Genomic DNA, 16,156 nt, shown 5'->3' with positions numbered 1-16,156 from the left:
AAGTTTATAATTACCGTCAAGACCAAATTATATTAACATTTAAATGGTATCTAGACGCATTAAACATGTGACCTCTCACATAGTATTTCCCTGACCAGTATGTATTTTACTGACTGACTTTACATGCTCATTTATAACCAAATGTATATGGTAATTATACTTTGCCTAAAAATACAAATATATATACATATATATATATTGTTCTTTTACTATTTTGGTAATGACGGTATTGTGTTGAAGTAAAAGGTCTAGCCCGCATGAATGTGTTGTTTTGTTTATAGACGCCAACAACTTTATAGCAGTTGACTACTTCATTGTAGACCGACACCGAAGAAACATATTATGATTTAGTCACCCATGATAAAACAAAAAATTTAGATTGTTGGTTAAAATACCGCAAAGACTCCATTTGACTCATTACACAAAATAACCTTTTCTCCTCTTTTGACATGTAATATTGGATCTCACAATTGTGAACAAGTTCTGCCTGTTTTCCTTGATTCTGAACTCAATTACTCTATTTTCTCCTCGGATATTCTTTTCATGCAAAGGTGGCACATTATGTTTATCTGATTACAACCACTCAAATGCTGTGGTTTCAAGCAAGGGTATAACTTCGATAATTACTCGTCCGAAAATGTATTACCTTTAAGGCAGTGGGCACTATTGGTAATTACTCAAAATAATTATTTGCATAAAACCTTACATGGTAATGAGTAAATTGGGAGAGGTTGATGGTATAAAACATTGTGGAAACAGCTCCCTCTGAAGTGACATAGTTTTGAGAAAGAAGTAATTTTCCTCGAATTTGATTTCGAGACCTCAGGTTCAGAGTTTGAGGTCTCGAACAGAAAACGCACACAACCTCGTGTGACAAGGGTGTTTTTTTTTTCTTTCATTATTATCTCGCAACTTCAACGTCCAATTGAGCTCAAATTTTCACATGTTTGCTATTGTTCGCATATGTTGAGATAAACCAAGTGAGAAGACTGGTCTTTGACAATTACGAATAGTGTCCAGTGTTTAAAACCGTGCTTGGTTAAAGGCACTGTGGACACTATTTGTAATTACTGAATTAGCATAACAACTTATTTGGTAACGAGCAATATGGAGAGCTGTTGATAGTATACAACTATGTGAACAACGGCTCCCTCTGAAGTATCGTAGTTTTGAGTAAAAAGTAATTTCTCAGTGAAATAATATTAAAAGACTTCAGGCCTGAAGCCTTATAAGGCGTCTGACTGAAAGCACACAAATGTGTCAAAAACACATTCCGTTGTTCTCTTGCAACTTTTGCATGGAACGTTTCACAGATAATCGAATTATATAAACAACGTTTCACAAAATTATAATCGAATGCTATACATTTTATAAACAAAGGTAAACTTTTTCCTTGACTCTTCAATAATTACTATATTTCTCAGATTTTATACGAATAATTAATCCTTCATGGACATAAACGCTCCATATTTTTGGCGAATAGTCATACACCCTACCACCCTTTGAAACTAAATTTTCACAGGCCAATTAAAACAGTAAACTACTAGTTAAAAAGAAGGGGGTTAACTTTTTCTTTGACTCCTCGATCATTACTATGTACAGACCAAGTGACCAAGTTAAGACGCTTTTGAAAAGGTTGTACTTTTTTTTTCAACATTTAAAATACAAAAAAGAATAATATGCAACTTCGTCGTTGCAACAACTGAGAAGAAACCCATGCACGTACACTTTATACAGTATTGTTTGGTGGTCTTAAATACTTAAAAAAGAAAAATTAAAACCAGCCAATGGGCCGAACTTTCCAGCATCTAATTTGTAGAATTTTGATGACATTTTCAAAGTGAGAAGATAGTCAGGAGGACACTGTATACATGTACATGTAACTAGCAAACTTGTTGATACAGCCATGTTCAAATGGCTTTTGTGGGAGTGTTGGCTCTGAAGTTTCGAACAGTATATTCTGGTCGGCATCGGGAGAAACTGAACAGATTTTCGTTTGTAGAAAATGGTGTACCAATATTTGAGTCTCCACGGCAACAGCATCAAACCTATATTGTTCCAGATCAGATCGTCAATACGTCATAATGCCAAACCGAAATATCAACACCGAGTTGCTACAAAACAAAGATACCGCACCAATCCCTTCTGTCAACTTCAAACAGTTATCTTTGTATTAATTTGTTCTAGTTTTAGTTTGAGTTTCGGATAGTGCTGAATATAAGCCTCTAAGGAAGATCCTTACTGATTACAATGGGTTGGAACCAAGTCAGCTACAAATGCGTCATCTGATCCTGGTTACATGTACCCGGGGAACAGAGCACTCTTGTGTAAAACAAAACAAAATCACACGGTGTAGATTTGTAATTTGACATAGGGTTGCCATCTTATGGTGAAATAAAGTTGGCCGGGATACCCAATTGATTCATTGAAACCATGAAGTTTACAATGGAATGGACATGCATAATGCTTGTGGTCCTCACTCTAATGCACCCGATAGCATGTACTGGAGTCAATGATGATGAGTTCGCTGCGAAAATGGAGCTGGTGCAGAGAATGAGAAGCTTCAATGGAATGCCAGTCTTATACAATGCAAAGAGTGCTCAGAAAAGTGACACCCCGATTTGGAGCGTTGATGAAGTGGACGGTATCTTTGATACGTTGCTGGAGCGAGCCGCGGCAATCAAGTCTACAGCACTGGTGGATCTTCTTAAACACTTTCGTAACTTGTGGAAGCCAAGACAAGAAGATTCACTTAGAGTCAGTGAATTCAATCTGGAGGAGACGATGCGTGATCTTGAGCAGGAGACTAAGATGTTGGTTGGGATCTGGGCTTTACAGAATGTATCCAAAACATGTTTGGATCACATGGGACGGTATCTAAGTGACTATTCGAACAGTGTTACATACGCGCGGCAAAGTGAGTATAAAATTATGCAATTTAAATTTGTTCACATTTAATCCAACAAAACATTACCGTTGAAGCAGTACGTCGTGTTCATATAGGGACACGTTGCCTTGAATGAAAAGCGTTTGAAACCGTTTGGTATAAAATGCATATGGTTAGAAAGATCATATGGTTAGAAAGATGTTTTGAAAGTAAAATATTGATCCAAACAAAATACGCCTCTTTTTCCTTATACGTTGCGAACTAACACGTTTTATTACTATCAACAGCTTTCCATTGCTCTTTACCAAGTAAGTGTTTACGCTAACGGTTATTTGGGGTTAGCAATAGTGTTCAGCCTATTCACATTCAATCTTAAACAAATTTAGATTACTAACGTTTTTAGCAAAATGGAAGTTTCACTGACGATTTCATTTCGATCTCTTCTTGCCTACAGTGGTGCACTCGTACGGGGATTATCCAAGTCTTGAGAACCTTGAGTTTCTGTACACAACTAGCAGTCTGGGAAACATGGAGGAGTGTCAGTTAACGAAGGAATGGAACCCAGATGCACCATTTGAAGCATCGTACTGCACCGTCATCTATCCATTGTTCGCTACCGGTATGGTGAGTAATACCTTGGTAATACAGAGTGAGTCAGAAGAAGTTGACCGTGATTGGTGATTGGTTTTTTTTCTTCAAAACAAACAAATAATAATAATTAACAATTGTTTTGTGATATTTTAGGTCAAGGGTCTCCAACATCAGAAGTTTCTAATACTTGTTTCTGGCTTAACTAACAACTTTGTTGTTTAAACATAAATGAAATTGGCAAGCACATAACACTTAGAACAACACGTTTATTTGGATACTATGAGCAGATATTTTCACCCATGCAATTTAGATTTTCAGTTATTTCTTTTGACCCACCCACCCACATTTTCGAAATTTTTTAATATTGACTGTTATGAATGGCCCTAAAGCACTGTAGAGAAAAGAAAAAAATACATTAGATACAAGGTGCACAAGGAGTCAAAAACAAACGTATTAGTTAAATGTTAAATAAGTGCGTCTTTTAAAGCAATCTTAAAATTAAAAATGGAATCAATGTTTTTTAAAATGTTCCGGGAGATTGTTCCATAAGGTTGAGGCAGTGTGAGCGAAGGTGTGTTCACCAAATGACTTTTTTTTAGTCAAAACTGGTGGAACTTTAAACATTTGTTTTCTTATTAGAACGAAGATTTCTAGATGATGTATAGTGTTTAACCAGCTGTATCAAATAAGACGGCGCAAACTTTCGTAGGTCAATAACACAATGTTGAATGAAATGCGAGAGTGAGTGGGTAGCCAATATAATAAGTCTCTTGGAATAAGAGGACACAATTTCATGTTTTCTAATACAATAAATAAGACGGGTTGCAGAGTTCTGCACAACCTGCATCTTTTGCACTTGACACTCAAAAGTTACTCTCTTAATGCAAAAGAGTGAAAAGGCACTCTTTGAAGAGCAAAATAAGGGACAACTCTTTTTCGAGTGGTTTTCCACTCTTTTAGATCGAAGTTTACATGTTTTTGAATGATTTGTCACTCTGTCCTGGAGTGAAACCCTTCTAAAAGAGTGAAAAAACCACCACTCTTTTTAAAGAGCCATATGAGGGACAACTCGAAATGTAAAGAGTGGTGTTTTTCACTCTTTACATTAAAAGAATAAGTCTATATTGTTAACCAACACTCTTTCTGGCTTATTAGAAGAAAAAAAAACCGAATGAAATGAGTTGTGTCTGTTTTAATAAAGGTACTCATTTTGCAAGCTATCCATGGGATTATGTTTTAAACCATTTTCTACTTAATAAACAGATGATTAGATTCAGTCAACCATTAACATAATACTGTCGACCGTAAGTAGTCGGCCAAATACTAATATTTGTGTCAAATCTACCATTTTGAAAGCATAACATATTCATGAAATCAAAATTCGGAAGTAAAAAAAAGGGGGGGGGGGAAAAAACCGCGACCGAAATTTTGCTTCTTTTACGGTCGGTCGGGATAGGGCAATCCAACATATTTGTTTTAGGCCTTACATGGACACAAATGACCTTCAGTAAAACAGGCATAAGTTCTCTATAAGAATGGATCGCCTTGTTTCATTCTTTTTTCAGATAGGCAAACAAAGAATGCTTGTTTGCTTCACTTGGGGTTTGAGTGTCAGTTATAGTGTTTCGTTTTCAAATCATGAATCTTGGTCAACTTCATTTGACTTGCCCTGTAGAAGTTTCTATGGCAACATCACAGCCCGAGTTTTTGCCAACCGAGGTTAGAAAACTATAGAAACTCATGAACGCAAAACAAAACACAGCTTGCGACTGTTTGTAGCAAAATAATTTTATTTGACTGAAAGTTTGCAAAAAACATGAAAACTTGGTAAAAACATAGGTTAACACGTTTAAAGGAACACGTTGCCTTGGATCGGTCGAGTTGGTCTTTAAAAAAGCGTTTGGAACCATTTGTTATAAAATGCAAATGGTTAGATAGATAATTTAAAAGTAGAATATAATAATCCACACTAACATGCCTCGACATTGCACCGTTTTCCCCTTACGTCGAAGAAACACGGTCGGCCATTTTTGGGAGTCAAAATTTTCACTCCCAAAAATGGGCGACCATGTTAGTTCGCGACATAAGTGGAAAACGGTGCAATTTCGAGGCATGTTAGTGTGGATTATTATATTCTACTTTAAAAACGTCTTTCTAACCATATGCATTTTATAACAAACGGTTCAAAACGCTTTTCAAAGACCAACTCGTCCGATTCAAGGCAACGTTATGTTCCTAGAAGTATTTTACTAACATTCGGCCGTCCATCCCAACCAGCAAAAGAAAGGTAAAATAACGTTTGCAATACGAACATTATAATCATTCACATCATATATAATAAGTTGTAAATGTTTTTTTTATGTTTAATTTTGTAAATAATTTATTGTTTTAGTATGTGGTGACGGGACTTTGTGTACCCGCCTCATGTAGTGCTACCGATCTGTATCAGATGACCGAAGGAATCCCACGTGAGTATCAACTCAATAATTATAATGAATTGATTTCAGTTAAAGGCACTGGACACCTTTTGTAATTATCAAAGACCAGTCTCCTCACTTGGTGTATCTGAACAGACCATTTAATATCATTGTTCTTTCATTATTCTCTTGCAAACTCGACAACCAATCATTGTCAAAATCTTCACATATTTGTTTTGTGTGCATAATGTTTGGTTACACCAAGTTAGAATACTGCAGTATACTGGTATTTTTTTACTAAAAGTGCCTGCGGAAAAATGTTTTTTTTTCTTCTGCTAGTTGATTATTGTTTACGTTTTGATTCCAGTTGCTGGGCCAGAATTGATATATAATTGTGTGGCTCCATACCCATGGAACGCTGGTGCTATCGCCACATTGTAAGTTTCAACATCTCTTTATTATATCGTTGCGGTACCCTCTGCAAAGATGTGATTCGAACTGCCTCTATAGCTACCGGGCAATCTCGGTAGTCTAGTTGGTAAGACACTGTTCTAGAATTACAAGTGTCTTGGGTTCGAATCCCACCCGAGTAAACATGCCTGTGATATTTTGTCCACATGATTCGGGAAAGTACTGAGTACACAGTGCTAACACAGGGCTCAAGTAAGTCATGAGTATATACACATCGGTGTATGGTTAAAAACCAAACATTAATATTCTTTACCCCGATACAAATTTAACATTATCTTTTCTTCAGTTAAGTAGGATTTGAAACTTTGCGTGGTGGGAGTAAGATACAGTAAGGTTTGCGGTAACACCATGTAATGATAATCTCTAAATGAGTCCAGAGTCTAGCTTTCTCCAGAAGACGATCACATCATACTGATCGAAAAGTTGAGTTGGAACCAACAGTTTGTTTCAGAACCACCCCAACTCATTTAGAGATCATCATTACATGGTGTTACCGCAAACATTTACTATTCTCTTCAGTTCTATAGCAGGTGTCGATTTCCCAAAGCACTAAGGTTTGTCTTAAGATGAGTTGTCAATAACAACCGCAGTGATTTGTATTGTGACATCACACTTTGCTTAGCAGTTGAGGTTGATTAACACATCTTAGAATAAAGCTACTTTCTTCGCCTCGACCCATGTTCAAATCTCGGTACAAGTTTTTAAATGGTGCTGTTATTATGTTTGTACCGTCCACCTAGAATTCGACTTTGATCCTATCCCCCGCACTCGCTACGGAAAACGCGCCTTCTCAATTGCCACACCCACTCTCTGGAACAATCTTCACATCCACATCCGTGCCTCTACTACACTAGGCTTAATACTCAAGACTGAACTCAAAATCCACTTATTTAAAGGAACACGTTGCCTTGGATCGGTCGAGTTGGTCTTTGAAAAGCGTTTGTAACCAATTGTTACAAATTCATAGGCCTATATGGGTAGAAAGATGTTGTAAAAGTAGAATACAATGGTCCACACAAATATGCCTCTAAATTGCACGGTTTTCCTTTTACCTCGTCGACTAACACGATCGGTCATTATGGGAGTCAAATTTTTGACTCCCATAAATGGCCGACGGTGTTAGTTCGCAAAATAAAAGGAAAACCACGCAATTTCGAGGCAAATTTGTGTGGATCATTGTATTCTACTTTTAAAACATCTTTCCAACCATATGCATTTCATAACAAACTGCGACAAACGCTTTTTATAGACCAACTCGTCCGATCCAAGGCAACGTGTTCCTTTAAATCAATCTAAGCTTGTTTACAGTAAGCTTTATCATCTCACTTAAAATGGGGTCATTTGATTGTACACTTACTACATGTTATTATCATTAGGCCCATATGTTGTGTATTTAACTACTTGTATGTTTAAGCACTTATAAACCCTATGTTTTAAGCACTATATAAATTATAAGTATTATAATTACTATTTCGATTTTTTTTTTAAATAAAATCAGCATTTTCTGGATGATTGTGTTGTATCATTACAGGTGCATCTGCTGTGGTTTCCTGTTAATAGTTATAATCGGATCTCTGTACCACGTTACTGCCCACAAAAACATCCAGTATACTATGTCGCTAACCATGGAAGTAATCAAGGAGGCAGTGCAGAAACGACACGTTCAGGTTAGCTTGGCACTGTCTTAAAGACAGTGGACACTATCGGTAATTTTCAAAGACTAGTCTTCACAGTTGGTGTATCTCAACATATGCATAAAATAACAAACCTGTGAAAAATTGAGCTCAATCGGTCGTTGCGAGATAATAATGAAAAAAAAACACCATTGTCACACGAAGTTGTGTGCGTTTAGATGCTTGATTTTGAGACCTCAAATTCTAAAATTTGAGGTCTCGAAATCAAATTCGTGGAAAATTACTTCTTTCTCGAAAACTACTCCACTTCCGAGGGAGCTGTTTCTCACAATGTTTTATACCATCCATCTCTCCCCATTACTGGTAATCAAGAAAGGTTTTATGATAATAATTATTTTGAGTAATTACCAATAGTGTCCACTGCCTTTAAAGGCACTGGACACCTTTAGTATCAGTATTGGATTCAACTCGTCAGTGAAGTTGCAAGAGATTAATGAAAGAAAAAACACCCTTGTTGCACACATTTGTTGTGTGCTTTCAATTTTATAGGGCTGCTTAAGAAAAAAATATTGCTTAATAAGTTCATGCTTAGCAGAAATGAGCAGGATACCAGATACAAATTGTACATATTAAATGGTAGTTTGGCTGATAACCCAGTTTTGGTTATCATAGTTATGCTGTGCTTAGCTACTTTTGTGCTGCAGCTCTATGAAATTAGGGTAAGGTAGGACATAGTGTTTCTATGCAATGATCCTTCATAGTTTTCATCCATAGTAATGCTCTACTTGTTATTGTACATGTCATGTTACAGAACGTTTATGAGTCCGCTCTTACTACTGATGACGCTGAGGAGGTTAAAGGAGCCGATATGGTCAAAAGCAAGGATCAGTCTGAACCAGAACTTCAGAATGGAAAGGGCGCCACCAATGGGCATGCTATGCACGTTGAGATGGTTGAAAGCAAAGAACACTTCATTGTTGATACAGATGCAGCCAGAAAAAGGTTGAATAAATTAGGTAAGATCTTGTACTTTTGAAATTAAGTGAACACCTTTGACCAGTAGTCTCACTTGGTAGATCTCGGTATAATGTGCATAGAATAACAAACCTGTGAAAAATGTGGACTCAAATGGTCTTCAAATGGCAAGATATTATCAAAGAAAAACTACCCTCGTTGCACACAGTTGTGTGTTTCCAGATGAATATCAATGCTTCAGGCCTGAACTATTTAAAAAATTGAAAGAAACAAATTACCTCTTTCTGAAAAACTACGTTTACTTTTAATGGAGCCGTTTCTCACTGTGTGTTATACTATCAACAGCTCTCTAATACTCGTCACCAAGTAAGTTTGTATGCTAACAATTCATATTAATAATGAGTAATTACCAATAGTCTCCTGTGCCTTTACTACATTATCCTGTGTATACTTGAACAGCGTCATTTAATCATGTTTTGTTATATTTTGTTCAGGGTTTATCGACACACTCTTGATGGGGTTCTCGTCCATCAGAAATGGCTCTAAGATTTTGAATACTGAGCAGACTGCGGGAAGTCTAGCTTGTCTGAATGGTATTCGCGTCCTCAGTATGTTCTGGATTATTCTAGGCCACACCTTCAGCTTCCAGGTTGGTTTCATGGGTAAGTCTTACTCTTTGATATAATCCAAAACAGTGCTCTGGTAAAAGCTATCCTTTTCCTCCCCCCGGAGAACTTTTCACACACACTTTGTATCTATACTCTTGGGTGGGAGTTTTTAAGAAGTGCCAGGAGAAATTTCCATTTAAACTTTTTAGTATATTATAAGAGTCTTACTTCCAGACTGCCTCCTCAACTTTGTGATGTTTTTAATTATGCCGCCACTGCCAACTCATACAACACCAGATCGGGCTCACAAGGTAATCTAGTTCCCTCACTGCCTAAAACCACAACCAACTCAGAAAAACGGAAATTTGCTGCTCGTGGGGTCAACTCATTTAACCAACTGCCCCTTATACTAAAGAATACCTTGCCATGCACTGTAGCAAGTTTTAAAATACAGTCCAAGAATTTTTAATAGATGGGGCATGTGTTGCTTTTTGTGGCTGCACGAGATTTTTAACCTTTGTCTTTATTGTTTATTTTGCTTGGTGTAAAGATTTTGTGCTGTTGTCATAAATCCGTAGTCTTTATTTAAATTTGTCTGTTTTTCTATTTTTAATATTGCTACTAATAGTATGTCATTTTAAATATACTTTTATATTAATACAATTTTTACAATTTTAATGTGCTTGTGGTTGCTGGGCACCTCTGGAAAACAGTGTTTCACTTAGAGGTTTCCCTAGGGTAAAGAAGAAATGAATAAAATAAAATAAATAAAGCCAAATGAGACTATGTCCTTTTAAGCTCCGTTGGTGTATGCAGGATATTTTGTCCCATTGAGATTCTGTCCCCCATTATGGCAAACTGAGTACAAATTTATTCTGTTAGCGCCCTCTTTTGAAACATTCTGCTCCAGCCTTTGTTGATTTCCTATATGGGGACAGATTTTCCCTTTCGCTCGGCCCCAACGGCCAGTCTATCCAGGACCGCTGGGATGGGCTAATCGCTTGCACAGATTCTTGTTCAGGAAGTACGTCATGCGTACAGTGCATATAAATATGGTGCAGTGTGAGTGTGATGCATGATGGGACTGCGCATTATTAAACCAATGACAGTGCATGATACACGTTTGCCCATCCTAGCGCCTTTGGTTAAAGCAAGGCGCTTGGGACGAGCGAAATTTTCCCTGGGACACCGGTATACCGTTCATGTTGGAGTTAAATGACCGAGCAATCTTGGACACTGGCACTCGACCAACTAAGATATCTAGTTGACGGTCTCCCATATATTTTGTCATAATAATAATTCATACATTTATATTGGGCCCATTCCATATCTTTGTGGGGGGGGGGGGGGGGGGGGGTTGGTGGCCAAAATGATTTGTCTTTACAACGTTTGTGTTTGATATTCTTTGTTTACAACTTCTGTGTTTGATACTCTTTTGTTACAGCGTTTGTGTTTGATATTATTTTGTTACACTTTTGGTGTTTCATATACTCTTGCTGCAGCTTTTGTGTTTAATATTCTTTGTTTACAATTTCTGTTTTTGATAATATTTTGTTACAGCTTTTGTGTTTGATTCTTTGGTAACAACTTTTGTGTTTGATACTTGTTGACTACAACTTACTTTTGTCTTCGATATTCTTCTGTTACAGCTTTTGTGTTTGTTATTCTTTAACTTCTGTGTTTGATTTTCGTTATGACAACGTTTGTGTTTGATATTCTTTCGATAAAACGTTTGTGTTTGGTAATCTTTGGTTAAAACGTTAGTGTTTGTTATTCTTTTGACAGATGACTTTAGGTATCCAATCGATGTGATTTTCCCCTCGTTTTCGTTTTGCGTCATCGTGAACTCTACGGTCTCTGTTGATGTTTTCTTCATGCTAAGGTACTATTATAAGGCTAAACTTGTCTCTTTTCCGTCCATTGGCTGATTACTACAAGCCTCTTTTTCAAATCGGATTCCATACTATAAATTTTCGTTGACTGTTTAACTCTTAAACTACTCTGTTGCGCTACTACATGTTGTATGCATTTTGTAATGATGTGGTTTTTACAGTAAGGACGTATAGTGACTTGAATTGAGAACAAAATTGTAAGGGAGATCATAATATAGTACACAGGCATTTAGCAGCCAGTAGATGGATTGCCTATGGCGTCATTGACCGCCATCTCGAATGTATTACAATGAAACAGGGAACGCATGTACGCGCTGCGAACGACTCTCAGCCAATGATGGTCTTTCACGGGGTTCTCGTTTCATCAAAGATGGCAACCAATGCAAGGGGCGGATACCTCTGTTCTAACGACTGCTTCTGTCTCCTGGCCCGAAGTATTCGTTTCAGAATTCAAATTGGGAACCGATGTACATCCATGCAGGGCTACAGCATGTAGGTTCTGAGCAGACCAAAACACTCGATATTGAAAGTAAGAATCATACGATCGAGAAACTCGTGTCTAGTCCTTGAGCAGGATACTTTTCTATAAATACTTCTCTTCACCTAGGAGTATAAATGGGTAACTGCGAGCGTTGGAGGCTGAATATTGGGCTTGACAAAATCTTCGGGCCGATTCTGTGTTGCCCAAGTTGTGTACTCCCCAGAGAGGTGAAGATTAAAGGGTAGTTATTGGTCCATTGGCCAGGGCACTACTAAATGTAAAGCGCATTGAGACTTATTAAAAAATGTGCTATATAAGAACTAGTTAGTATTTAATGAGTAGGGTACCGGTAGATGGCATTAGCTTTCGTTCCAAACCGGACCTTCTTCAGGGGCATAAACCAAGTACAACAAATACATATCCATTTATAGGGAAAAAAAGAGGGGAAAGGGACTAAGGGAAGGATCCAGAATAAAACAATAACGGGAAAATTATAGCCAATCAAAGTGGGTGTTTTTTAGAAACAATTGGTGGCTAAGAACAAATATGAGTAAAGTGGTGATGACAAAGGATGTTCAGTATGAAAGGATGGATTACTTGACCATAAAGTGGTAAATGCGTTGTTCGACAACAATGCAGGGAAACATGAAAGGGTGGGATTAGAACTAGGCAATGGACACTGTTGGTATTTACTTAAAATAATTATTAGCATATAAAACCTCCCTTGGTAACGAGTAATGGAGAGAGGTTGATGGTTTAAAACATTGTGAGAAACGGCTCCCTCTGAAGTGACATAGTTTTCGAGAATTAAGTTATTTTTAACGAATGTGATTTCAAGACCTCAGATTTAGAATTTGAGGTCTCGAAATCAACCATCTAAACGCACAATACTTTGTGTGACAAGGGTGTTTTTTCTTTCATTATTATATCGCAACTTTGACGACCAATCGAGCTCATATTTCAACGTTTTTTTTTTTTATGCATATTATGTTGAGATACACCAAGTGTGAAGACTGCACTTTGACAATTACCAATAGTGTCTTTAATAACTGTTTTTTTTAACATTGCATGTCATTGTTATTAATTAAGTTTAACTGTTTGTTTGCATCAACAGCGGACTGCTTCTGACTTACCTAACACTGAAACACATGAAGAAAGTTAATGGCAAGATGAACTGGTTCATCTTCTACTTCCATCGGCTGTGGCGAATCACCCCCACGTACATGATAGCATTGGCCATATGGGCATCGCTGGCCATACATATGGGCGAGGGACCGTACAAGACGTTATTCTTTGAGGATGTGGCGGATCTTTGCAGGGAGCAATGGTGGACAAATCTGCTGTACATCAACAACTTGTACCCGTTCCCTGGTGATCTTAATGCGTCGGTATGATCTTAACATTGTCTGGCCGTTATACGGTATTGTTCCTGTCTGTACTTTTCTGTCCGTATATGCTCTGTTTTAGTCGTTAAAGGCAGCGGACAATGTTGGTAAAATGTCAAAGACCAGTCTTCTCACTTGGTGTATCTCAACATATGCATAACATAACAAACCTGTGAAAATTTGAGCTCAGTCGGTCGTCGACGTTGCGCGATAATAATGAAAGAAAAAAACACCCTTGTCACACCAAGTTGTGCGCTTTCAGGTGATTGATTTCGAGACCTCTAATTCTAAATATGAGGTCTCAAAATCAAATTCGTGGATAATTACTCATTCTCGAAAACTACATTACTTTAGAGGTAGCTGTTTCTCACAATGTTTATACTATCAACCTCTCCCCATTACTCGTTATCAAGAAAGGTTTTATGATAATATTTATTTTGAGTAATTACCAATAGTGTACACTGCCTTTAAAACAATTAATCTATTGTTGTTTGTCTAAAGGATTGTGGGGTTTTTTTTCGTGTGTTTTTTTTGGTATAACTGTATTTCTTTTAAGGATTGAATTGTCTACCCGAAACTCAGTTGCTTTCAGAAACTGCAATTGTGTTTTGTAATAATGTTTCAATTATGATTGTTTGAATGAGTTATTTTGAATTGAACCTTGATTTTGTTCGCTTGAAAACAACAAACATTTTTAACCTGATTTCTATCGTTTTGTTATCACAGTGTATGGGCTGGGCCTGGTACTTGGCAAATGATATGCAGTTCTTCTTCATCAGTCCATTCATCTTGTATCTTTTGTATAAGTAAGTATCTAGTTCTCCTGAAGACGAGCAGAGTATACTGTTCGAAACGTTGAGATCAAACCGGCTATAAAAAAGTCAAAGCCAACACTCACACAAAAGAGATTTACACATGGTTGTACCCGCAAGTTTACTATTTATTTATAGTTTCTTCCTATTCATCCACACCATGCAAAGCTTCAAGCAATACTTATCCAGCGACAGTTTCAACCATTATTAATAAAATTTGGTATCTACTATTTTATAGTAACAGTTACTATAACAGTTGTAACTACTGTCTTTATTTCAATGTATGTTTACTGTTGTATCTACTATTTTTTATGTCACTGCCTTTTCACTGTTGTATCTACTATTTTTTATGTCATTGCATTTTTACTGTTGTATCTACTGTCTTTATGTCAATGCATTTTTACTGTTGTATCTACTGTCTTTACGTCATTGCATTGTTACTGTTGTATCTACTGTCTTTATGTCAATGCATTTTTACTGTTGTTTCTACTGTCTTTATGTCATTGCATTTTTACTGTTGTATCTACTGTCTTTATGTCATTGCATTTTTACTGTTGTATCTACTGTCTTTATGTCATTGCATTTTTACTGTTGTATCTACTGTCTTTATGTCAATGTATTTTTACTGTTGTATCTACTGTCTTTATGTCATTGCATTTTTACTGTTGTATCTACTCTCTTTATGTCAATGCATTTTTACTGTTGTATCTACTGTCTTTATGTCAATGTATTTTTACTGTTGTACCTACTGTCTTTATGTCATTGCATTTTTACTGTTGGATCTACTGTCTTTATGTCAATGCATTTTTACTGTTGTATCAACTATTTTTTATGTCACTGCATTTTTACTGTTTTATCTACTGTCTTTATGTCACTGCATTTTTACTGTTGTATCTACTGTCTTTATGTCAGTGCATTTTTACTGTTGTATCTACTGTCTTTATGTCATTGCATTTTTACTGTTGTATCTACTGTCTTTATGTCATTGCATTGTTGTATACTGTCTTTATGTCACTGCATTTTTGTATCTACTGTCTTTATGTCATTGCATTTTCACTGTTGTATCTACTGTCTTTATGTCACTGCATTTTTACTGTTGTATCTACTGTCTTTATGTCATTGCATTGTTGTATCTACTGTCTTTATGTCATTGCATTTTTGTATCTACTGTCTTTATGTCATTGCATTTTTACTGTTGTATCTACTGTCTTTATGTCATTGCATTGTTGTATCTACTGTCTTTATGTCATTGCATTTTTGTATCTACTGTCTTTATGTCATTGCATTTTTACTGTTGTATCTACTGTCTTTATGTCATTGCATTGTTGTATCTACTGTCTTTATGTCATTGCATTTTTGTATCTACTGTCTTTATGTCATTGCATTTTTGTATCTACTGTCTTTATGTCATTGCATTGTTGTATCTACTGTCTTTATGTCACTGCATTTTTGTATCTACTGTCTTTATGTCACTGCATTTTTACTGTTGTATCTACTGTCTTTATGTCATTGCATTTTTACTGTTGTTTCTACTGTCTTTATGTCACTGCATTGTTACTGTTGTATCTACTGTCTTTAGGTCATTGCATTTTTACTGTTGTATCTACTGTCTTTACGTCATTGCATTGTTACTGTTGTGTCTACTGTCTTTATGTCATTGCATTTTTACTGTTGTGTCTACTGTCTTTATGTCATTGCATTTTTACTGTTGTATCTACTGTCTTTATGTCAATGCATTTTTACTGTTGTATCTACTGTCTTTATGTCAATGTATTTTTACTGTTGTACCTACTGTCTTTATGTCATTGCATTTTTACTGTTGTATCTACTGTCTTTATGTCATTGCATTTTTACTGTTGTATCAACTATTTTTTATGTCACTGCATTTTTACTGTTTTATCTACTGTCTTTATGTCACTGCATTTTTACTGTTGTATCTACTGTCTTTGTGTCAGTGCATTTTTACTGTTGTATCTACTGTCTTTATGTCATTGCATTTTTAC

The 16,156-nt window shown here is 36.4% G+C and overlaps 1 protein-coding gene across 1 annotated transcript in view; it reads left to right on the top strand.

The window, feature by feature from the left end:
* Positions 1-16,156, top strand: part of LOC117300590 (O-acyltransferase like protein-like) — a 35,567-nt gene that overhangs the window by 13,322 nt on the left and 6,089 nt on the right. Inside the window, exons 3-12 of the mRNA XM_033784251.1 lie at positions 2,188-2,917; positions 3,342-3,511; positions 5,871-5,946; positions 6,263-6,332; positions 7,898-8,033; positions 8,812-9,016; positions 9,470-9,637; positions 11,369-11,465; positions 13,071-13,344; positions 14,068-14,147. Coding sequence (XP_033640142.1) covers positions 2,434-2,917; positions 3,342-3,511; positions 5,871-5,946; positions 6,263-6,332; positions 7,898-8,033; positions 8,812-9,016; positions 9,470-9,637; positions 11,369-11,465; positions 13,071-13,344; positions 14,068-14,147 — 1,760 coding nt within the window. The 5' untranslated portion in view covers positions 2,188-2,433. The remainder of the gene's footprint in view (positions 1-2,187; positions 2,918-3,341; positions 3,512-5,870; positions 5,947-6,262; positions 6,333-7,897; positions 8,034-8,811; positions 9,017-9,469; positions 9,638-11,368; positions 11,466-13,070; positions 13,345-14,067; positions 14,148-16,156) is intronic.

Source organism: Asterias rubens, chromosome 16 (assembly GCF_902459465.1).
Source record: "Asterias rubens chromosome 16, eAstRub1.3, whole genome shotgun sequence".
NCBI lineage: Eukaryota > Metazoa > Echinodermata > Asteroidea > Forcipulatida > Asteriidae > Asterias > Asterias rubens.
Note: the sequence above shows the minus strand (reverse complement) of the source record. Positions and strands in the feature narration are given on the sequence as shown.